This window comes from Crinia signifera, chromosome 11, assembly GCF_055691185.1.
Source record: "Crinia signifera chromosome 11, ASM5569118v1, whole genome shotgun sequence".
Classification (NCBI taxonomy): domain Eukaryota; kingdom Metazoa; phylum Chordata; class Amphibia; order Anura; family Myobatrachidae; genus Crinia; species Crinia signifera.
The window spans coordinates 53688302-53714925 of NC_139227.1; the positions used below are offsets into that span (position 1 = coordinate 53688302).

The 26624-nt window shown below is 45.5% G+C and overlaps 1 protein-coding gene across 2 annotated transcripts in view; it reads right to left on the bottom strand.

Annotated features, from left to right (window-relative positions):
- MTSS2 (MTSS I-BAR domain containing 2) overlaps positions 1–17088 on the bottom strand; it is a 109893-nt gene extending 92805 nt beyond the window's left edge. The window contains exon 1 of one of the 2 annotated variants that reach the window (XM_083165702.1): positions 16606–17088. In XM_083165702.1, the coding sequence (XP_083021828.1) occupies positions 16606–16674 (69 nt within the window). In that variant the 5' untranslated portion in view covers positions 16675–17088. Of the gene's footprint in view, positions 1–8422; positions 8651–16605 lie in introns of those variants that run through there. The other variant, XM_083165703.1, reaches the window with a different exon arrangement.
- Between the last annotated feature and the right edge of the window lie 9536 nt (positions 17089–26624).

Here is a 26624-nt window from a genome sequence, read left to right on the forward strand (position 1 = left end):
GAAGATAGCGAATTTGAGGACCGTCTTTGTGAAGGAGCACGCAAAAGTGACTGAATCGCAGAGTTCTGGAGCCGGTGCCGATGACGTATACAAGCCAATGTTATGGTACTACGACCAGATGCACTTCCTGCTGGAGAAAGAATCGAAAACGCATGGACAGAATAGCATGGATCCTGTGCCTCCAATTAGGCAAGAGGAGGAGACCCAGGATCTGGTAAGTTTGAACACATAGATATGCGACATGTCATCATTATTCATGGTCCTAACGTATTTTATTTTACAGGATGCTACTCCGGAGCTGTTTGCGGAGACGTCCGAGACTACAGAGGCTGCAGATCAAGAGTGTGAGGAAGTGGAAACCTCTACCTCTACCCCCCTGCCAACGCCACCACCCAGGCAGAGGAAGAAGACAGCCAAAAGATCTGTAGCCGGCAGCTCTGAGCAATTTTTTCAATTTGCGGAGGCAAGGCTTAATAAGCCTATTGATTCAATTCGGCAGTTTTCAAATACGGTAGACTCGGAGATGCGTTCAATGGATGACGACACCCGTCGGAAATTCAAATGCATCGTGTACGACGCAATAATTCGGGCCCAGGATAAAAACATTCCTGATGACCTCAAATTAATGCGCGACCCGATGCATTACGCATCTTGCGGACCCTCGCCACAGTATCCCTACCACCAACCCTATAGTAATCCGCCGGCAATTCCTCCGCAGCTTGCCCCTGCTAACACGACGGGAGCCCCTTCACCCAACCCGGCCACATCAGCCACCACCAGCACTCTGTCCAGTGGAATGTACTCAGCGTTCTCGAGTACACAAGGACAGGACGATGCTGTTTATTATCCGTTATAAATTTCCAAAAAAATAAAATTCTAAATTATTTAAGTTGAAAAAATTGCTCTTTCTTCCATGCGTTTTCGATTCCTTGTAGACTATAATGTCTGCTTGTATACGTCATTTGGCCCTGACTCCAGAATGATGCGATATCAGTCACTCTTGTGTGTCCTTCACTGAAGACTGTCCTTACCTTTGCTATCTCTTCTTTGCACATTTTGTGAGTCATCACTTCTGTTGGCTCTAGTATACTGTAGTGAGTTTGTTGGCCTGATCCCTTTTTTTGTTTGAAAAGTCTTTGGGCCAGAGGCATTTCTCGGCCTGATATTATTGATGAACCCAGTGGTGTTCACTTTTATACTTTTATAGTATTTGCAATAAATTATAAAAAACACGGTATGGTGTCATTTCATTTCAAAATGTTATTTATTGTTAATTATGTTCAAGTTAAGTTAAGTTCAATTATGTATAGGTATGGTTCCTCTTTGCAACACTTCTCCTGACTTCTCTCCCCTTGAAAAATAATCTTTTTTCAAGGGGAGAGGAGTGAAGAGAAAGTACTGCAAACACTCTGGTAAGGTGCTATTATGAACAGGTACTCTTTGCAACACTTCTCCTGACTTCTCTCCCCTTAAAACTCCCCAAGAACTCCCCCAGCCCTTTGAACTGCCCATTTTTATTTAAATGAGTTTTTTTTTCTTTTTCCCATGCTTGAGAAGAATCTGGCATGCTTAAATCGCTAAGCAGAATCGCTGAGGCATATCGTTGACACATTTTGCACGTTCTAAGCAATATAGATGATTTTGTGCTCAAAGGAAATCTGCTATGCTAAATCTGGCATGCTATATCACTGGCCAAAATCGGTATGTGTGTAGGCCCTATAAGAAGGTAATAAGATGTGCAAAAGCACAGGCTGAAGAGAAAATGGCCCAGTCAGTGGGTAAAGGGGGGGGGGGGAACTTTTTTAGGTATACAAGTGAAAGGAGAAAAACAAAAAGTGGAATAATTAGACTGAAGACAGAGAGTGGAAGTTTTCTTGAGGGGGACAATGTAATAGCAGATAATATTAATAATTATTTCTGCTCAGTATTCACTGCTGAAAGAGAGGGGAAGGGGCCACAGTTAAGTTGCAAGTATAGTCAGAAAACTGAGGGAGAGACAAGTACATTTACAGAGGAGAAAGTCCTCACAGAACTCTCAAAACTGAAAGTGGATAAATCAATGGGGCCAGATGGGATACATCCAAGGATACTAAAAGAGCTTAAAGGGGAGCTGGTAAAACCAATAACAGAATTATTCAACCAGTCACTAGCTACTGGAGTAATCCCAGAGGACTGGAAAACAGCGAATGTAGTCCCACTGCACAAAAGTGGAAGCAAGGAAGAGGTAAGCAACTATCGACCAGTGAGCCCTACATCAGTAGTAGGGAAATTGATGGAAACACTCTTAAAACAAAGAGTTGTAGAATATCTCAAAACCAGCATTTTACAGGATCCAAAACAGCATGGGTTTACTGGGGGAAGTTCATGTCAAACAAATCTTATTGACTTTTTTGACTGGGTGACTAAAGTAATAGATCAAGGTGGGGCTGTAATTGTAGCTTATCTAGACTTTAGTAAAGCTTTTGACACTGTCCCACATTGCAGACTGTTAAATAAACTTGAAAGCTTGGGATTGGATTCTAAAGGCCCCCATACACTAGGGCAACTTGTCCTTAGGACAAGTCGCCCCCGACTTCCCCCTGAGCTTCCCCGGCTGCTCCCCGGGGGAGCTTTATTAGATTGGCACTTGATGTGCCATTTTTTACATGTGATAAATAGTCTCGATCTATCACATGTAAAAAACCCGGGGAGCAGGGGGGGGGGGGGGAAGCTACAAAGCAGGGCTGCTGGTGGGAGCAGGGGGGGGGGGGCTGGGGACGCTGCGGGGGACACAGGCGGCATAGAGCCGGGCAGAGGGAGCCGGGAGCTGTCAGTGCTAGAAAAAAAAAGCCTATACAATGAATGGGCAGCCAATCACAGGCCGCCCATTCATTGTATGGGCTTTTTTTTTTTTAATTCAGTACTGACAGCTCCCGGCTCTATGCCGCCTGTGTCCCCCGCAGCGTCCCCAGCCCCCCTGCTCCCTCCACCGCCGCACCGCCCCACTAGGTCCCAAGTCGGGTGGTCGGACGTGCAGCAGGTCCGACCACCCGACGCAGATCCGATGCGCACGGGACCGCGCATCGGATCTGAGAGGACATCAAAACTAGCCGATTTTGGTCCGATTTCGGCCAGATCCGACTGATCTGGCCAAAATCTGACCAAAATCGGCTAGTGTATGGGGGCCTTAAGATAGTTGAATGGATAAGAGCGTGGTTGCAGGACAGAAAACAGAGAGTTGTAGTAAACGGAGTACAGTCAAAGGAGGGAAAGGTTACAAGTGGAGTATCCCAGGGATCTGTACTTGGACCGGTGCTTTTTAATATCTTTATTGGGGATATTGCAAATGGAATTGAGGGTAAAATGTGCCTTTTTGCAGATGACACAAAGGTATGCAACAGGGTAGACACACCAGGAGGGGTAAAACAAATGATTGAGGATCTAGGTAGATTAGAAAAATGGTCAAGAGAATGGCAACTACAGTTTAATGCCAAAAAATGCAAAATCATGCACTTGGGTCTCAGAAATCCAAAGACTAAATATAGTATAAATGGCACTATAATGGAAACTACTGAGGAAGAGAGGGATCTAGGTGTCACTATTTCAGGGGACTTAAAAGCAGGTAGACAATGTAACAAAGCAATGAAGAAGGCAAGTCAGATGCTTGGTTGCATAGGGAGAGGTATCAGCATTAGAAAGAAAGAAGTAATAATGCCACTGTATAGGTCATTGGTACGACCTCGCCTAGAGTATTGTGTTCAGTTCTGGAGGCCATATCTCCAGAAGGATATAAATACATTAGAGATTGTACAAAGAAGAGCAACTAAAATGGTGCATGGCCTACATCACAAAACGTACCAGGAAAGACTAAAAGATCTTAATATGTATACTTTAGAGCAGAGAAGGGAAAGGGGGTACATGATAGAAACTTTCAAATATATCAAGGGTTTTAACAAGGTACAGGTGGGAGACATTCTTCACAGGAAGAGGAGCAGCAGAACACGAGGCCATGCACTGAAACTAGAGGGAGGAAGATTCAGGGGAAATTTGAGGAAGAATTACTTCACAGAAAGAGTAGTAGATAAGTGGAATAGCCTCCCATCAGAGGTGGTAGAGGCAAATACAGTAGTACAATTTAAACATGCTTGGGATAGGCATATTGATATCCTTACAAAAAAATAAGGATCAAATATGGTTTGAGGTAACATGTTTAAAAAAGGGGCAGACTAGATGGGCCAAGTGATTCTTATCTGCCGTCAAATTCTATGTTTCTATTCTTCACAGGAAGAGGAGCAACAGAACACGAGGACATGCACTGAAACGACAGGGAGGAAGATTCAGGGGAAATGTGAGGAAGAATTACTTCACAGAAAGAGTAGTAGATAAGTGGAATAGCCTCCCATCAGAGGTGGTAGAGGCAAATACAGTAGTACAATTTAAACATGCTTGGGATAAGCATATTGATATCCTTACAAAAAAATAAGGATCAAATATAGTTTGAGGTAACAGGTTTAAAAAAAGGGGCAGACTAGATGGGCCAAGTGGTTCTTATCTGCCATCAAATTCTATGTTTCTATACCAGGAGCAGTGCCTATAACACAGTGATTACACCAGGAGCAGTGCCCATAACACACTGATTATACCAGGAGCAGTGCCCATGTGCCCATAACACACTGATTATAGCAGCAGCAGTGCCCATAACATACTGTCTGTAACAACAGCAATGTCAATGTGCCCATAACCCACTAATTGCGTCAGCATTAGTGCCCATAGCATACTGATAATACCAGGAGTATTGCCTATATTACACTAATTGTAACAGCAGTGCCTTTGAGCCCATAACACACTGATTATACCAGTAGCAGTGCCCGCTTGCCCATAACACGCTGATTGTACCAGTAGTAGTGCCCATAACACACTGATTATACCATAAGAAGTGCCCATAACACACTGATTACACCATAAGCAGTGCCCATAACACACTGATTATACCATGAGTAGTGCCCATAACACACTGATTGTACCAGTAGTCGTGCCCATAACACACTGATTATACCATGGGCAGTGCCCATGTGCCATAACACACTGATTATACCATGATCAGTGCCCATAACACACTGATTATACCATGATTAGTGCCCATAACACACTGATTGTACTAGTGGTAGTGCCCATAACACACTGATTATACCATGATCAGTGTCCATAACACGCTGATTGTACTAGTGGTAGTGCCCATAACCAACTGATTATACCATGAGCAGTGCTTAGTGTTCATTCTAGCACCGGCTATCTTTGAAAACCCATGCAGTTCCTCTTCCCTGCCTGGGGTGTCGCTGTTTGCTGCAGTGCTTATAGCACAGTGTGGTCTTTATATCAGCACGGATATGCAAACCAGACCTGTTCTAGAAACACCACAGCAGACAGCGACACCCCAGGCAGGGAACAGAAACTGCATGGGTTTTCAAAGTTAGCGTGTGCTAGAATGAACACTAAGTGCCCTTAACACGTTGATTGTACCAGTAGCACTGCCCATGTGCCCATAACACACTGATCATACCAGAAGCAGTGCCCATAACACACTGATTATAACAAAAGCAATTACCATAACACACTTATACCAGCAGCACTGCCCATATGCCTATAACACACTAATTATATCACCATCAGTGCCCATGTTCCCATAACACACTGATTATGCCAGGAGCAGTGCCCATGTGCCAATTACACACTGATTATGCCAGGAGCAATGCACGTGTGTACATTACACACTGATTATACCAGGAGCAATGCCTATACCACACTGATTATTCCAGGAGCAGTGCCCAGAACATAACATACTGTCTGTAACAGCAATGTCAATGAGCCCATAACCCGCTAATTACGCCAGCATCAGGATGCCAGGAGTATTGCCTATATTACACTAATTGTAACAGCAGTAGTGCCCATAACACACTGATTGTACCAGTAGTAGTGCCCAAACACACTGATTATACCTGGCATGAGCAGTGCCCATGTGCCATAATACACTGATTATACCATGAGCAGTGCCCATAACATGCTAATTGTACTAGTAGTAGTGCCCATAATACACAGATTATACCATGAGCAGTGTCCATAACACAATGATTATACCATGATCAGTGCCCATAACACACTGATTATACCATGATCAGAGCCCATAATACGCTGATTGTACTAGTGGTAGTCCCCATAACACACTGATTATATCATGAACAGTGCCCATAACACACTGATTATACCATGATCAGTGCCCATAACACGCTGATTGTGCCAGTAGTAGTGCCCATAACACACTGATTGTACCAGTAGCACTGCCCATGTGCCCAAAAGTGGTAGATATTTAAAAGCATATAAATGAGTTTCATTAATATGCATTCAAATATCTACCACTTGTAAGTGCACATCTTTATTAAATTTGTTGTCTTAAAACATTATGCACTATTTGCTGTTTCTTTTTCATTCTATATTTGAAGGACTGCAATATAATAAACATCTCCTTTGGATTATTGGATTTATGGTGACTATCTCTGCGGAGAACCTTTTTAGCGTTGTATATCAATTCATATTTTTGTACACTTGTTTGATTATGGAGGTGGTTTAAGAATAACACCTTGAATTGTTAGCAGCTCTAAAGTGTTGTGTGCACACTATTATCACTCAGTCACCCTTTTTTGATCACTTGTACCAACAGCATTGCCAAGAAAAAACTAATTGTGCCAGCAGAAGTACCCATAACACACTGATTATACCAGTAGTAGTGCCCATAGCTCACTGTGCAGGAAGCAGCGCCCATAACACACTGATTATACCAGTACCCATAACACACTGACTATACCAGCAGTAGTGCCCAAAGCACTGATTATACCAGAAGCAGCGCCTATACCACACTGATTATACCAAGAGCAGTGTCCATTACACACTGATTATAACTGCAGCAGTGCCCAAAACACTGATTACATCAGGAGCAGTGCCCATAACACGCTGATAGTGCCAGCAGCAGTACCCATACCATCGTATACTCCCCCCACCATATCCATATACACATCTCCCGATCCTAAACCCCCCTTACCACATCTGCATACACATCTTCCGATCGTATATACTCCCCTCACCACATCAGTATACACTTCTCCTGATCCTATATACTCCCCTCACCACATCAGTATACACATCTCCCAATCCTATACTCGCCCCACCGCATCCATATACACATCTCCCAATCCTATATACTCCCCTCACCACATCCATATACACATCTCCCAATCCTATATACTCCCCTCACCACATCAGTATACACATCTCCCGATCCTATATACTCCCCTCACCACATCCATATACACATCTCCCGGTCCTATACTCCCCTCACCACATCAGTATACACATCTCCCAATCCTAGTAACTCCACTCACCACATCCGTATACACATCTCCCGATCCTATATACTCCCCTCACCACATCAGTATACACATCTCCCGATCCTATACTCGCCCCACCACATCCATATACACATCTCCCAATCCTATATACTCCCCTCACCACATCCATATACACATCTCCCAATCCTATATACTCCCCTCACCACATCAGTATACACATCTCCCGATCCTATATACTCCCCTCACCACATCCATATACACATCTCCCGGTCCTATACTCCCCTCACCACATCAGTATACACATCTCCCAATCCTAGTAAATCCACTCACCACATCCGTATACACATCTCCCGATCCTAGTAACTCCACTCACCACATCCATATACACATCTCCCGATCCTATATACTCCCATCACCACATCCATATACTGTACACATCTCCCGATCCTATACTCCCCTCACCACATCCGTATACACATCTTCCGATCCTATATACTCCACTCATCACATCCGTATAAACATCTCCCTATCCTATTAACTCCACTCACCACATCCATATACACATCTTCTGATACTATATACCAGTGACGTGCGGTGAGGTCAGTGGCTAGTGAGGCACTAGTTTGTAAGCAGTGGTGCAAGTAGATATTTTTTCTTACATTGTCCCAAAAATGGTCGTGGTCAAGTGTTATGAGGGTGTGTGGTTACACACAGCTGGGGGAGCGGCTATATAACAAATGAGGCATGCCCCCACACCATAATGCCCATGACATTATACTGCAGGTGGGATGTGAATGGTTGGGCTGTAGGGGGTGTATATATAGGGTTAGTCTATGGGGGATGTGTATTTAAGGTTAGGCTACGGGGCATGTATAGTTAGGGTTAGGTGATGAGGGTATAGTCAGGATTAGGCTAAGTGGATGTATAGTTAGGGTACTTGGTGAGGAAGGTGTATGGTTAGGGTTAGTTGGGGGGTGCAGGGAGGTGGCTCCTGATCACACTGAAGGTTTGAACACATTAACCCCACTGTAGTCACTACTAACCTGATCCTCCTGTGGCTTTAAATGGGCGGTTTGTGGGCAGGATGCTCTGTATTACTGCACTTCATCGGGGACCTTTGGTTCCTGGGATTCCTCTCAGCCTTGTTCTACTTCGTGTGCACTGCGCCCCCTGCTTTCATATGGCCGAGTGTCCGCACCATCGCTGGCCAGCATATGCCCAACCTGTAGCAGCTTCCAGCAGTGGACAGCCCAGCACACACAGATAATGCTGCGGGAGTCAAGGGAGGTCCCCAAAAAATGCAGTGTCGCAATGCCATATAGGAGCCGGCCCACAGTGATGGTTTGGGGCTCCAGGTCAAATCCAGCTCCCCAGAGAAGATCTCCTCTTTCTCTCTACATGCTTTCTCAGTAACTGAATTATTATTCTGCACATATACAGGAAAGAACCCCTTATGGCCATTGACTGCGGAGCTGACAACCGCCATATACATACTACATACGCTGTTATTTACATATACATACTACATACGCTGTTATTTACATATACATACTACATACACTGTTATTTACATATACATACACTGACATTCTTCATACATGCACTGCCGCTATCATTCATACATACACTGACGCTCTTATTCATACATACATACACTGACGCTCTTATTCATACATACATACACTGACGCTCTTATTCATACATACACTGACGCTCTTATTCATACATACATACATACACTGACGCTCTTATTCATACATACATACACTGACGCTCTTATTCATACATACATACACTGATGCTCTTATTCATACATACATACACTGACGCTCTTATTCATACATACATACACTGACGCTCTTATTCATACATACATACACTGACGCTCTCATTCATACATACACTGACGCTCTCATTCATACATACATACACTGACGCTCTCATTCATACATACATACACTGACGCTCTCATTCATACATACATACACTGACGCTCTCATTCATACATACATACACTGACGCTCTCATTCATACATACATACACTGACGCTCTCATTCATACATACATACATACATACACTGACGCTCTCATTCATACATACATACATACACTGACGCTCTTATTCATACAGACATACACTGACGCTCTCATTCATACATACATACACTGACACCCTTATTCATACATACATACACTGACGCTCTTATTCATTCATACATACATACACTGACGCTCTCATTCATACATACAGACACTGACGATCTCATTCATACATACATACACTGATGCTCTCATTCATACATACATACACTGATGCTCTCATTCATACATACATACACTGATGCTCTTATTCATACATACATACGCTGACGCTCTCATTCATACATACATACACTGACACCCTTATTCATACATACATACACTGACGCTCTTATTCATTCATACATACATACACTGACGCTCTCATTCATACATACAGACACTGACGATCTCATTCATACATACATACACTGATGCTCTCATTCATACATACATACACTGATGCTCTTATTCATACATACATACGCTGACGCTCTCATTCATACATACATACACTGACGCTCTTATTCATACATACATACACTGACGCTCTCATTCATACATACATACATACGCTGACGCTCTCATTCATACATACATACACTGACGCTCTTATTCATACATACATACACTGACGCTCTCATTCATACATACATACACTGACGCTCTCATTCATACATACATACACTGACGCTCTCATTCATACATACATACACTGACGCTCTCATTCATACATACATGCACCGACGCTGTCATTCATACATACATACACTGACGCTCTTATTCATACATACATTCACTGACGCTCTTATTCATACATACATACACTGACGCTCTCATTCATATATACATGCACTGACGCTGTCATTCATACATACATACACTGACGCTCTTATTCATACATACATAACTCCACTCACCACATCCATATACACATCTCCCGATCCTATATACTCCCATCACCACATCCATATACTGTACACATCTCCCGATCCTATACTCCCCTCACCACATCCGTATACACATCTTCCGATCCTATATACTCCACTCATCACATCCGTATAAACATCTCCCTATCCTATTAACTCCACTCACCACATCCATATACACATCTTCTGATACTATATACCAGTGACGTGCGGTGAGGTCAGTGGCTAGTGAGGCACTAGTTTGTAAGCAGTGGTGCAAGTAGATATTTTTTCTTACATTGTCCCAAAAATGGTCGTGGTCAAGTGTTATGAGGGTGTGTGGTTACACACAGCTGGGGGAGCGGCTATATAACAAATGAGGCATGCCCCCACACCATAATGCCCATGACATTATACTGCAGGTGGGATGTGAATGGTTGGGCTGTAGGGGGTGTATATATAGGGTTAGTCTATGGGGGATGTGTATTTAAGGTTAGGCTACGGGGCATGTATAGTTAGGGTTAGGTGATGAGGGTATAGTCAGGATTAGGCTAAGTGGATGTATAGTTAGGGTACTTGGTGAGGAAGGTGTATGGTTAGGGTTAGTTGGGGGGTGCAGGGAGGTGGCTCCTGATCACACTGAAGGTTTGAACACATTAACCCCACTGTAGTCACTACTAACCTGATCCTCCTGTGGCTTTAAATGGGCGGTTTGTGGGCAGGATGCTCTGTATTACTGCACTTCATCGGGGACCTTTGGTTCCTGGGATTCCTCTCAGCCTTGTTCTACTTCGTGTGCACTGCGCCCCCTGCTTTCATATGGCCGAGTGTCCGCACCATCGCTGGCCAGCATATGCCCAACCTGTAGCAGCTTCCAGCAGTGGACAGCCCAGCACACACAGATAATGCTGCGGGAGTCAAGGGAGGTCCCCAAAAAATGCAGTGTCGCAATGCCATATAGGAGCCGGCCCACAGTGATGGTTTGGGGCTCCAGGTCAAATCCAGCTCCCCAGAGAAGATCTCCTCCTTCTCTCTACATGCTTTCTCAGTAACTGAATTATTATTCTGCACATATACAGGAAAGAACCCCTTATGGCCATTGACTGCGGAGCTGACAACCGCCATATACATACTACATACGCTGTTATTTACATATACATACTACATACGCTGTTATTTACATATACATACTACATACACTGTTATTTACATATACATACACTGACATTCTTCATACATGCACTGCCGCTATCATTCATACATACACTGACGCTCTTATTCATACATACATACACTGACGCTCTTATTCATACATACATACACTGACGCTCTTATTCATACATACACTGACGCTCTTATTCATACATACATACATACATACACTGACGCTCTTATTCATACATACATACACTGACGCTCTTATTCATACATACATACACTGACGCTCTTATTCATACATACATACACTGACGCTCTTATTCATACATACATACACTGACGCTCTTATTCATACATACATACACTGACGCTCTCATTCATACATACACTGACGCTCTCATTCATACATACATACACTGACACTCTCATTCATACATACATACACTGACGCTCTCATTCATACATACATACACTGACGCTCTCATTCATACATACATACACTGACGCTCTCATTCATACATACATACACTGACGCTCTCATTCATACATACATACATACACTGACGCTCTCATTCATACATACATACATACACTGACGCTCATTCATACATACATACACTGACGCTCTTATTCATACAGACATACACTGACGCTCTCATTCATACATACATACACTGACACCCTTATTCATACATACATACACTGACGCTCTTATTCATTCATACATACATACACTGACGCTCTCATTCATACATACAGACACTGACGATCTCATTCATACATACATACACTGATGCTCTCATTCATACATACATACACTGATGCTCTCATTCATACATACATACACTGATGCTCTTATTCATACATACATACGCTGACGCTCTCATTCATACATACATACACTGACACCCTTATTCATACATACATACACTGACGCTCTTATTCATTCATACATACATACACTGACGCTCTCATTCATACATACAGACACTGACGATCTCATTCATACATACATACACTGATGCTCTCATTCATACATACATACACTGATGCTCTTATTCATACATACATACGCTGACGCTCTCATTCATACATACATACACTGACGCTCTTATTCATACATACATACACTGACGCTCTCATTCATACATACATACATACGCTGACGCTCTCATTCATACATACATACACTGACGCTCTTATTCATACATACATACACTGACGCTCTCATTCATACATACATACACTGACGCTCTCATTCATACATACATACACTGACGCTCTCATTCATACATACATACACTGACGCTCTCATTCATACATACATACACTGACGCTCTCATTCATACATACATGCACCGACGCTGTCATTCATACATACATACACTGACGCTCTTATTCATACATACATTCACTGACGCTCTTATTCATACATACATACACTGACGCTCTCATTCATATATACATGCACTGACGCTGTCATTCATACATACATACACTGACGCTCTTATTCATACATACATACACTGACGCTCTTATTCATACATACATACATACACTGACGCTCTCATTCATACATACATACATACGCTGACGCTCTCATTCATACATACATACACTGACGCTCTTATTCATACATACATACACTGACGCTCTCATTCATACATACATACACTGGCGCTCTCATTCATACATACATACACTGACGCTCTCATTCATACATACATACACTGACGCTCTCATTCATACATACATACACTGACGCTCTCATTCATACATACATGCACTGACGCTGTCATTCATACATACATACACTGACGCTCTTATTCATACATACATTCACTGACGCTCTTATTCATACATACATACACTGACGCTCTCATTCATATATACATGCACTGACGCTGTCATTCATACATACATACACTGACGCTCTTATTCATACATACATACACTGACGCTCTTATTCATACATACATGCACTGACGCTCTCATTCATATATACATACACTGACACTCTTATTCATACATACATTCATACATGTACTGACGCTCTCATTCATACCTACATACATACACTGACACTCTCATTCATACATACATATACTGACACTCTCATACATACTGACACTCTCATACATACATACACTGACACTCTCATTCATACATACATATACTGACACTCTCATACATACATATACTGACACTCTCATACATACATATAGTATACTGACACTCTCATACATACATATACTGACACTCTCATACATACATATAGTATACTGACACTCTCATACATACATATACTGACACTCTCATACATACATATACTGACACTCTCATACATACATATACTGACACTCTCATACATACATATACTGACACTCTCATACATACATACCTACACTGACACTCTCATTCATACAAACATATACTGACACTCTCATACATACATACATACATACATACACTGACACTCTGACCCCCTCCCATCTCCAGCGGCTCTCTTCTCACTGTAGCACCCGACGACCCACCACCCTCACAGGGATCTTTCTCCCTGCAGCATGCGCAAACCACCCCCCCACCCACAGCGGTTCCACAGCGGATGGGACCGGGCGTCAGCAGGGTTACTGTGACTGCAGTTACTTACCCTGCTTGCCCGGCCGCCGATCCACTCTCCCCTGCTGTAATGCTGCTCCAGAGTCCCGGCTAGCCGGAGCAGCTTCCGGTTTTCACGCGGAGCAGCAGCCCCCTGCCTGTCAGCCAGCCCCGGGACAGCCAACGGACCAGCCCGCAAAGAGATTTATTGGACCGGCGCACCGGGCACAACACTCCCGCACCCCGACCCTCCTGGGCTGCTGTTACCGCTGGGCTCCCTCTTCATCATGGGACACGGCTTCTAAAGGTGTGTGAGGGTGGAGTGCAGGGTGGGCACCGACGGCGAAGGGGGCGGGTGGCTTTCGATGGCCTCAGTGACAGGGGCATGTCTTCATAGTGGCTGAAAGCGCACCCTGTCACTGAGGCATTTGGAAAGGTGCCGCTTTTACTAGGTTTTCAAATGGGCTTTTACAGCTCTCTGCTTATCCCCGCCCACTGCCCACCTCCGGCTTCCAGCTTTTTATAAGGGGCAGCTGGAGGCACCGCTTTCGGTGCCTCCAAAACCATTTACACACATTATGCAACAATGAGAATGATTAAATTAATATAAAAAAAATACTTATGACACAGAATATGTGTCATAAGTATCTTCTTTGTATTATTTTAATCATTAATGACAGGGGAGGCACTGCCTCCCCTGACTGCACGTCCCTGCTATATACTCCCCTCACCACATCCATATACACATCTCCCGGTCCTATACTCCCCTCACCACATCCGTATACACATCTCCCGATCCTATGCTGGCTGGTGCCGGGCTAATACTCCCCTCACCACATCCGTATACACATCTCCGGATCCTATACTCCCCTCACCACATCCGTATACACATCTCCGGATCCTATACTCCCCTCACCACATCCGTATACACATCTCCCGATCCTATACTCCCCTCACCACATCCGTATACACATCTCCTGATCCTATAATCCCCTCACCACATCCGTATACACATCTCCCGATCCTATACTCCCCTCACCACATCCATATACACATCTCCCGATCCTATACGCCCCTCACCACATCCGTATACACATTTCCCAATCCTATATACTCTCCGGTCGCCCCTGTCCCCAGTGAGGGATGGCTGTGCAGTGTACCATACTGGGATCTACACTGCAGCCATCATACATGTCTGGAGGAAGGGGACGAGTGCCGCAGTGACCTCTGGGGGCTCAGTCAGGAAGATTACTGGCAGGGAGCATTAGCCCGGCACCAGGCAGCAGGGAAAGGGGTAGGGGCTTTCTGCAGCTGTCTCCTGGTACAGAGCCCAGCCTCTAACTTACACAAAGATGGCAGACCCCTGCCAGCAGCCCCCCTCCCCCAATTCCCTGACATGACACATTGCCAACCAGCCAGCCCTATTGCATGGCAGGAGAGACCAGGGAGATGCGGGCACTGCCACCGGGCATAGAATGCAGGACAGACAGTACTACCCATGGATTCTGATGCAGCAATGGTGGCTGTGCATGGCAGTATATATATCCTGTTTCTCCTGTATAAACACAAATATAATATGTATATACATTGTGTATAGTCGCAGTCATCTAGTACATATCCCACATCATCATGGCACATACACTGTCATACATGTACATTTCTATACACACATGACACATCACTACCACTAGACACTTGCAAGATAGATAGAATATATGCAGTATAAAGATGGATGATAGATACATACAGTACATAGATGTATAATAGTATATAGGTACATAGACACAAACAGTATATAGCTGGATAGATGGATGGTTGCAGTATACTGTATATATTGGAGTAATACATACACACACACATATGGATACAGTATATAGATGGAGTATATAAATAGGCAGTACATATGGATACAGTTTATAGATAGGAGTATATAGCTAGACGGATACATTATATAGGTAGATAGAAGGATACAGTATATAGGTAGATACATAGGCAGTGTGTATGTATATATATATATATATATATATATATATATATATATATATATATATATATATATGTGTGTATATAAATGGATGGATTAAGTATATAGATATGAGCATATAGGTAGATAAATAGGCAGAATATAGATGTATACAGTATATAGATAGGAGAATATAGATGGATGGATACAGTATATAGATAGGAGACTAGATAGATGGATACAGTAGATAGATAGATAGATAGATAGATAGATAGGTAGGAGTATATAGATAGATGGATGGATAAATTATATAGATAGAAATACTGTATATACAGTAGTTAGATGGATATAGTATATAGATAGATGGATGGATACAGTATACAGGTAGATGGGTGTATACACCTGGAGGGAGGGATAGCTGCTCCTAGAACACACCTGTATACTCCCCCCACTGAGTGAGCAGATATTGATTGGGGGCGTGCTCCCTTGGCCTCGCCCCCTGGTATCGGTATCGGTTACCTTCATGTCATTGATGATGGCCTGGAAGAGACCCCCCAGGGCCCCGCACTCCTTGTCCGCAGCCTCCATGGCCGGGTAGCCGCTGCTGGGGGCAGATTCCTCCGGGTGAGCTGTCAGAAAGGCGCCGGGTCCTCACCCCGGGGGTCAGTCTCAGATGCCCGGGCTCCGGAGGGAGAAGCAGCCTCCTGGGGTCAGCAGCAGCATCATCATCCTGCAGAGCCTGGCTGCAGCACCCGGGGCAGTCTGCACTGTGTTATATTGCTGTGTGCAAAGCGCGGAGAGGCTGCAGTGCTGCAGCACCGGGGAGGGGGGAGGGGCGGGACGCCGCTGCCACAGGGGGCGGGGCCTGCTGCTGCCCGGTGCCCGCCCACGTACCAGCCTGCCTGCTTCCCAAGGACCACTCACCCACCAATCTGCCTAATGCCCAGTGCACACCCACCCAGGTTTCATGCCCAACAGCCTCCTCTTATGCCTGAATGGAACGGGAACGGGAAGTGCTTCCTGTTACTAAGGGGAGATGATACTGCCTGTCACTAAGGGGAGATGTCATGCTGCATGTCAGTCACTAAGGGGAGATGCTACCTGTCAGTGAGTCACTAAAAGGAGGGACTGCCTGTCACTAAGGGGAGATGCTGCCTGTCAATAAGGGGGTGCTGCCTGCCAGTCACTAAGGGGAGGTGCTGTCTGACACTAAGGGGAGATGCTGCCTGCTACTAAGGGGAAATGTAGCCTGTCACTAAGGGGAGGTGCTGACTGTCACTGAGGGGAGGTGCTGACTGTCACTGAGGGGATATGCTGCCTGTCACCCACGAAAGGGAGATGGTGCCTGTAGCTAAGGGGAGGTTCTGCCTGTCACAAAGGGGAGGTGGTGCCTGTCAGTCACTAAAGGGAGGTGCTGCCTGTTACTAAGGAGAGATGCTGCCTGTCAGTCACTAAGGGTAGATGCGGCCTGTCAGCCACTAAGGGGAGATGGTGGCTGTCACTAAGGGGAGGTGCTGACTGTCAGTCACTAAGGGGAGGTGCTGCCTGTTACCAAGGGGAGGTGCTGCCTGTCTGTCACCAAGGGGAGGTGCTGCCTGACACTAAGGGGAGGCGCTGCCTGTCAGTCACCGAGGGGATGTGCTGCCTGTCACTAAGGGGAGATGCTGTTAGTCAGTCACTGATGAGAGATACTGCCTGTCACTAAGGGGAGGTGCTACCTGTCACTAAGGGGAGGTGCTGCCTGTCTGTCTCTAAGGGGAGGTGATGCCTATCTGTCACTAAGGGGAAATTATGCCTGTCTGTCACTAAGGGGAGATGGTGCCTGTCACTAAGGAAAGGTGCTGCCTGCCAGTCACTAAGGGGAGATGCTGTCAGTCACTAAGAGGAGGTGCTGTCAGTCACAAAGATGAGGTGCTGCCTGTCATGAAAGGGAGATGCTGCCTGTCAGTGACTGAAAGGCAGCACCTCCCATTAGTACCTGACAGGCAGCATCTCCCTTATATGACAGGCAGCACCTCACCTTTGTGACTGACAGCACCTCCCCTTAGTGACTGACAGCATCTCCTCTTAGTGACTGGTGGGCAGCGCCTTCCCTAATTGATAGGCACCATCTCTCCTTAGTGACTGACATGCACCATCTCCTCTTAGTGACAGACAGGAATCATTTCCCCTTAGTGACAGATACGCAGCACCTCCCCTTAGAGACAGACAGGCAGCACCTCCCCTTAGAGACAGACAGGTAGCACCCCCCTTAGTGACAGGCAGCACCTCCCCTTAGTGACAGGAAAGTATCTCCCATCAGTGACTGACTGACAGGATCTCCCCTTAGTGGCAGGCAGCACACAATCTCTTTTCACAATCTCTCCATATATGGAAATAGACATGCCCTTTGGGTGGAGCATGACACGCCCCCTCAATGGGGCGCTGTGCAAAAATTTGATTGCCATATATAATCTCCCTGAAACTAGTTTTCAAAAGTAGGCAAGTATGGTCATTGGAGATGCTGTATGTCTGTAAGGCCAGATGCTGCCAATCAGTTAGAGGAGACACTGCCTGTCAAAAAGTGCAGCCTTTCAATAGTGAATACTGCCTGTGAGGAAGAAGAGATGCATGTCAGTAAGGAGTTCAGATTGTCAGTAGTGAACACTGCCTGTGAGTAAAGAGTGTAGTTTGTCAATAAGGAGAGCTGTCAGCAAAGAGTTCAGCATGTCAATAGGGAGAGCAACCTGTCAGTAAAATATTTTGTGTTAGGTGGTTGCTAGGTTTGAGCATTTAGTTGCACAAATTGTATCCGCCCCTTTGTCACTACCTCTGTGACTGCATGGAGTCAACCAAGGTATCCTATATTGCAATACTGGCAGATAGTCAAAGTGGCAGGAAGGCGGCCTGTAGATATTGTTTAATGGAGGTTAGAGTGGCAGGATGGTGGCCTGTAGATATCATCTAATGATGGTTAGATTGGCAGGATGGTGGCCTGTAGTTATCACCTAACAGTGGTTAGATTGGCAGGATGGTGGCCTGTGGATATTATCAAATGGTGGTTAGAGTGGCATTTAGATATAATCTAATGATAGTTAGATTGGCAGGGTGGTGGCCTGTAGATATTATGTAATGGTGGTCCGAATGGCAGGAAGTTGGCCTGTAGATATTGTTTAATGGTGGTTAGATTGGCAGAATGGTGACCTGTAGATATCATCTAATGGTGGTTAGATTGGCAGGATGGTGGCCTGTGGATCATCACACTTATTTATTTTAAATTAACTTTTTTTTTTTTACTGCCAAAAATTAAATCTTTGGAACTTTCAAAAGTGTCTTCACACAAGACAAGAAAAGACATGTTTAGGTAAAAAGTTTGGCGTACATAAAAATGAAAAAAGTGCATGTAAACATGTTAAAAAACAAGTGCCCATAAAATTTAAAAAAAGTGCAAGGTGTAAGGTTTAACCAAACTGTGCCCACAATGCGACTGAATGCAATAGATGCATTCAACGGTACTTTTTTCCTAGCACGGCACCCATCGCATCGTATGCCATAAGCCTTACAATGGGATGCGATGCGATGTTACGCGATGGCACCCGATGTTATACAATTTAAAATCGTATACCATTGCATTGTATGCCATTGTATGCCATATACAATGGTATAAGATTTTAAATTGTATAAGCGGTACTTGTGTATTATCTGGGCGGCCAATTTTGTTAATTGCATGCCTTAACTTAAGGCATGCAATGCGAAGCGATCAACGCGATTTCCCACGATAAAATCGCATCAATCGCATCGCATGCAACCAAATCGCATGTGATGTGATGCGATGCGATTGACGCAATTTTCCATAGGAATCAATGTTAAATGGTCCCAAATGGTCCGAGACCATTAGGGTCAATGTGAAATGCCCCCCAGGCCCCCCCCCATTGTTTGTATGCCCCCTCATTGTTAACGCCACCCCACCATCAACGCCAAACCGAAGCGTGGCGAGCACAGCGAGCCCGCGAGGGGCGGCGGTACGCGTCCTCTGACCTTTTCAAACCCCCACTATCCACGTCGGCGTGGAGTTGATCTCATATAGTGTGGTGAGCGCAGCAAGCCACCGAGCCCGATGCGTGGTGAGCGCAGCGAGCCCCACGAGAGGACGCGTAATACCAGTGAAGTAATGCGCGTCCCCTCGCGGGGCTCGCTGCGCTCGCCATGCTTCGGGCTCGGTGGCTCACTGCACTCGCCACACTATCTAAAATCAACTCCACGCCGACGTGGATAGTGGGGGTATGAGAAGGTCGGAGGACGCGTACCGCCGCCCCTCGCGGGCTCGCTGCGCTCGCCATGTTTCGAGTTGGCGTTCATAGTGGGGTTGGCGTGGGGGTGCATTGAACATTGTAAGCACCCATTAGGGTGCTTATACAATTAAAAATCATATAGGGGCCCTAATATGGCATGCGATGCGATACAATACATAAGATACCATACGATTGAAAATCGTGGGCGCCGTGCTAGGAAACAAGTACCCATTCAACATTCTTATTGCAATAATGCAATAAGAAAAAGGATTCTAAACAAAAAAAACCCAGGTATTTCTTAAGGCAAATTACGATATACCGTAAATTCAGGGGAGTCTAGGTTTGGCAGCAGTGTTGTCACGGCTAATGGTGTTTGCCTCACTATACTCTGGGTTTAGTGGGGCACTGGTAGAAGTGTTGGGGGTGTAGTTAGCACCAGTAGTGGGATGGTAGCTAGTTGCTGTGCTGGGGTTGTGGCTCTATATTGTGGCTGGTGCTCACACAAAGTGCTAGGGGCAGAGGAAGTTGGCCCTCTACTGTATTGGCCATATGCATAGTCATGGTGTTCTGGGGCCTGTGGAGCATGTGGCACTGTGGATAATGCGGAGGCGGCGTATACCCACGATTAAGTATCCGTTCCAAGCAGGACAATTGTCTGTCCTGCATGTCCTTTAATTGATCCAAGAAAGAGTGCTGCAGCTGTCTTTCATTTGCTAAAAATTTCTCCATACGAGCATCCTCATTGGCCTGCATGTCAGAGTCCATTTCCCGCAGTTGTTCTATTACTATGGAAGAGAAAGCTCTCGCTCAGGGCCGGTGCTAGGTTTCTTGGCACCCAAGGCAGGTCAGTGCACCAGACAGGTGTTCGGCACAATGAGTACAAAAAAGTGCAGCGTGCCCGCGCCTCTACCCTATCCTTCACCAGCCCCAATTACCAGGAAGGCGGCCTGTAGATATGTAATGCTGCTTAGCAGTGGTTAGATTGCAAGGATGGTGGCCTGTAGATATCACCTAACAGTGTTTAGATTGGCTGGATGGTGGTCTGTTGATATCATCTAATTGTGGTTAGAGCGGCAGGATGGTGGCCTGTAGATATCATCTAATGGTGGTTAGTTTTGCAGGATGGTGGCCTGTAGATATCACCTAATGGTGGTTAGATTGCAAGAATGGTGGCCTGTAGATACATTTCTAATGGTGGTTAGATTGCAATGATGGTGGCCTGTAGATATCATCTAATGGTGGTTAGATTGCAAGGATGGTGGCCAGTAGATACCACCTAACAGTGTTTAGATTGGCTGGATGGTGGTCTGTTGATATCATCTAATTGTGGTTAGAGCGGCAGGATGGTGGCCTGTAGATATCATCTAATGGTGGTTAGATTTGCAGGATGTGACCTGTGGATATCATCTAATGATGGTTAGAATGGCAGTAAGGCGGCCTGTAGATATCACCTAACAGTGGTTACATTGGCTGGATGGTGGTCTGTAGAAATCATCTAATGGTGGTTAGATTGCAAGGATGGTGGCCTGTAGATATCATCTAATGGTGGTTAGATTTCAAGGAAGGCGGCCTGTAGATATCATCTAATGGTTGTTAGATTGCGAGGATGGTGGCCTGTAGATATCACCTAACAGTGTTTAGATTGTCTGGATGGTGGTCTGTTGATATCTAATTGTGGTTAGAGCGGCTGGATGGTGGCCTGTAGATATAATCTAATGGTGGTAAGATTAGCAGGATGGTGGCCTGTAGATATCATCTAATGGTGGTTAGATTGCAAGGATGGTGGCCTGTAGATATCACCTAACAGTGTTTAGATTGGCTGGATGGTTGTCTGTTGATATCATCTATTTGTGGTTAGAGCAGCATGATGGTGGCCTGTAGATATCATTTAATAGTGGTTAGAATTGCAGGATGGTGTCCTGTGGATATCACCTAATGATGGTTAGATTGGCAGGAAGGCGGCCTGTAAATATCACCAAACAGTGGTTAGATTGGCGGGATGGGGGCCTGTAGATATCACCTAATATCTAACCACCATTAGATGAAATGTACATGCCAACAGTGGTTATATTGGCGGGATGGTGGCCTGTAGATATCACCTAATATCTAACCACCATTAGATGAAATGTACATGCCACTATCCTTGCAATCTCACCAATGGTGGTTATATTGCAAGAATGGTGGCCTGTAAATATTATGTAATGGTGGTTTGAGTGGCAGGAAGGTGGCCTGTACATATCGTTTAATGATGGTAATAGGTGCAGGAAGGCTGCATGTGGATATCATCTAATGGTGATTACAGTGTCAGGATGGTGGCCTGTAGTTATCACCTAACAGGGATTAGATTGACAGGATGGTGGCCTGTAGATATCATCTAATGGTGGTTAGATTGACAGGATGGTGGCCTGTGGATATGGTCCAATGGTGGTAAGAGTAGTAGGAAGGCAGCCTGTAGATATCAACTAATGGTGGTTAGATTGGCAGGATGGTGGCCTGTATATATCATCTAATGGTGGTAAGACAGGCATGTTCAAACTGTGGCCCTCCAGCTGTTGTGAGACTACATATCCCAGCATGCCTTGTCATAGTTTCAGCATTCCCTAATAGCAAAATTGTAGCAAGGCATGATGGGACTTGTAGTTTCACAACAGCTGGGAGCCATAGTTTGGACATGCCTGTCCAAAGAGCATCAAGAAAGCGGCCTGTAGATATGTAATGCTGGTTAGAGTGGCAGGAAGGCGGCCTGTAGATATCACCTACAGTTGTGCTCATAAGTTTACATACCCTAGCAGAATTTGTGATTTTCTGGCCATTTGTCAGAGAATATGAATGATAACTCACAAACTTTTCTTTCACTCATGGTTAGTGGTTGGGTGAAGCCATTCATGCCCCTTTCCCACTGCAGCCTTAAAACGGTATATTGCCGATTTTTGAGGGCAAAATACCGTTTAAGGCTGCAGTGGGAAAGCGCCAGAGTTGAAATACCGTTTAAAGTTAAACGGTATTTCAACCCGTTTTCCAAGCAGGGTTTTAGCCGGTAATCTACCGTTTAAGAGGCAATGGGAATGCATCTTAAACGGTATTACCAGCAGATGCAGCGAGGATGGCTCATATTTGAGCCATCCTCGCTGAATGTGTATACAGCAGCCGGGCTGAAAGATGCGCGGCTTTCAGTCCAGCTGTCTGCTCCCTCCCTTGCCACCCCCCTCCCCGCCCGCAGCGTCATATACTCACCGCTGCTCACCGGCGCCGTCCCGCTGTCGCTCACCGGTGCCGTCCCGCTGTCGCTCACCGGCGCCGTCCCGCTGTCACTCACCGCCCGGCAGTCCTGCTCCCCCGCCCGGTCACACAAGCTGGGCGCTCCGCCCCTCCCGGCCTGCTCGCCCCGCCCCCCCACCTGCTGAACACGGAGACCTGCTCGCCCCCCCCCCCCCCCCCCCCGCTGAACACTGAGCCAGTAACGGAGTATCAGCCAGTAATATATACATTGCTGGCACAGGCCAGCAATGTATATATTATTGGTACCACTGCACACCAATGATTATTTATCAGCCAGTAATATATACATTGCTGGCACAGGCCAGCAATGTATATATTATTGGTACCACTGCACACCAATGATTATTTATCAGCCAGTAATATATACATTGCTGGCACAGGCCAGCAATGTATATATTATTGGTACCACTGCACACCAATGATTAATTATCAGCCAGTAATATATACATTGCTGGCACAGGCCAGCAATGTATATATTATTGGTACCACTGCACACCAATGATTAATTATCAGCCAGTAATATATACATTGCTGGCACAGGCCAGCAATGTATATATTACTAGCACCACTGCACACCAATGCTGTAAAAACGTTTTGAAGAGCTAAAACGTTTTACCTGCAATGGGAATGGTACTTAAATGGCTTTTTAAACTGTAATCTGCTGCAGTGGGAATGCTAAATACCGTTTAAGACTACCTGTAACTTAAAACGGGTCTGCAGTGGGAAAGCAGCATCATTGTCAAACAACTGTGTGTGTTTACTCTTTTTAAATCATAACAACAACAGAAACGACCCAAATGACCCTGATCAAAAGTTTACATACACCAGTTCTTAATACCGTGTATTGCCCCCTGGTACGATCCGCTTCCAGCAGACTGGTGTGAATGTGCAGTTTATATATTTTGTTTACTGTCTGCATGTTTTCCCCTGGATCAGTACTCTGGGTTTTGCTGATCCAGCTCTCTGAGTTTCATGCATACCCTACTTCTTGGGTGTGGCTGCTTGCAAGGTTATTTAGTTAGGTTCTCAGCATGCAGACCCTGCCAGTTATAGTTCAGTCTAGTTCTGTTTAGTCTAGTCAGAGTCCTGTCCTAGCTGCTTGTCAGCCTGCAGAGAGTTCCTAGTGGAGTTCTCCCTAGCCAAAGTCTGACTCCTGAGCCTTGTCTAGTCCTGTCAGAGCCCAAATACTGCCCTGTGTACCCCAGCAAATACTCATGCCGAGCGTCCTGAGCCCCAAGCCTTGCCTGTGCTATGGTGTCCGTGTTCCTGGTCCTGGTCAGCAGTCTGCCTGCCTGCTCTGCAGCCTCCTGAGTTCTGTCTGCTGTGTACTATCAGTCCAGATAAGTCAGGGGCTCTCCCTGCAGCTGCTCCTGTTATTAATATTTTGTACGGTACCATCTCTGCATTGTTGCAGCAGCTCGCACTGGGCGTCTGGTTTGTCCTCTGGGGGTCATTCCTTCCTTGGGCAGTAGTCTGGGCATGTTTTGTTATGTACCACCTTAGTGCATTGTTGCACCCGCATTTGTGTAGACTCTGGGGGTACCCCATCCTGTGTGTCTCTTTAGTCAGTTTTCCTCTTGCACTCTCATTGCCTTGGTGGACACGTTGTCTCACATAAGGCCTGGCGACTTTGGGGTTGGAGCTGGCATAACCAGCTCCTTCGAACACTGTTGCTCTAGGTTAGGACTAGAGTCCGTCAACCACAAGGAGAGGCAACAGAGTTAGGGGTCAAGTTTGGTGGTACCCTCCAGAGTCCTAACACCCCCTTTAACATCAATGACACCTTGAAGTCTTTTGTGGTAGTTGTGGATGAGGCTCTTTATCTTCTCAGATGGTAAAGCTGCCCATTCTTCTTGGCAAAAAGCCTCCAGTTCCTGTAAATTCTTGGGCTGTCTTGCATGAACTGCACATTTGACATTTCCCCAGAGTGGCTCAATGATATTGAGGTCAGGAGATTGAGATGGCCACTCCAGGAGGCCTGTAGATATGATGGTGGTTACAGCGGCAGGAAGGAGGTCTGTAGATATGATGGTAGTTAGAGCGGCAGGAAGGCGTTCTGTAGTTATGATGGTTAGAGTGGAAGGAAGGCGTCCTGTAGATAGGATGGAGGTTAGAGCGGCAGGAAGGCAGCCTGTAGATAGGATGGAGGTTAGAGCGGCAGGAAGGCAGCCTGTAGATATGGTGGTTAGAGCAGCATGAAGGCGGCCTGTAGATATGATGGTGGTTAGAGTGTCAGGAAGACCGCCTGTAGATATGATGGTGGTTAGAGCGGCAGGAAGGCGGCCTGTAGATATGATGGAGGTTGAGCATCAGGAAGGCAGCCTGAATATATGATGGTGGTTAGAGTGGCAGGAAGGTGGCCTGAATATATGATGGTGGTTAGAGCGGCAGGATGGCGGTCTGTAGTTATGATGATGGTTAGAGCGGCAGGAAGGCGGCCTGTAGTTATGATGATGGTTAGAGCGGCACGAAGGCGGCCTGTAGTTATGATGGTGGTTAGAGCGTCAGGAAGGCAGCCTGTAGATATGATGGTGGTTAGAGCATCAGGAAGGCAGCCTGTAGCTATGATGGTGGTTAGAGCGACAGGAAGGCGGCCTGTTGTTATGAGGGTGGTTAGAGCGGCAGGATGGCAGCCTGTAGATATGATGATGGTTAGAACAGCAGGATGTTGGCCTATACATATGATGTTGGCTAGAGTGGCAGGAAGGTGGCCTGTATATATGATGGTGGTTAGAGTGGCAGGAAGGTGGCCTGAATATATGATGGTGGTTAGAGCGGCAGGAAGGCGGCCTGTTGTTATGATGGTGGTTAGAGCGGCAGGATGGCAGCCTGTAGATATGATGATGGCTAGAACAGCAGGATGGCGGCCTGTACATATGATGGTGGTTAGAGTGGCAGGAAGGTGGCCTGTAGATATGATGGTGGTTAGAGCGGCAGGAAGGCGGCCTGTAGTTATGATGGTGGTTAGAGCGGCAGGAAGGCGGCCTG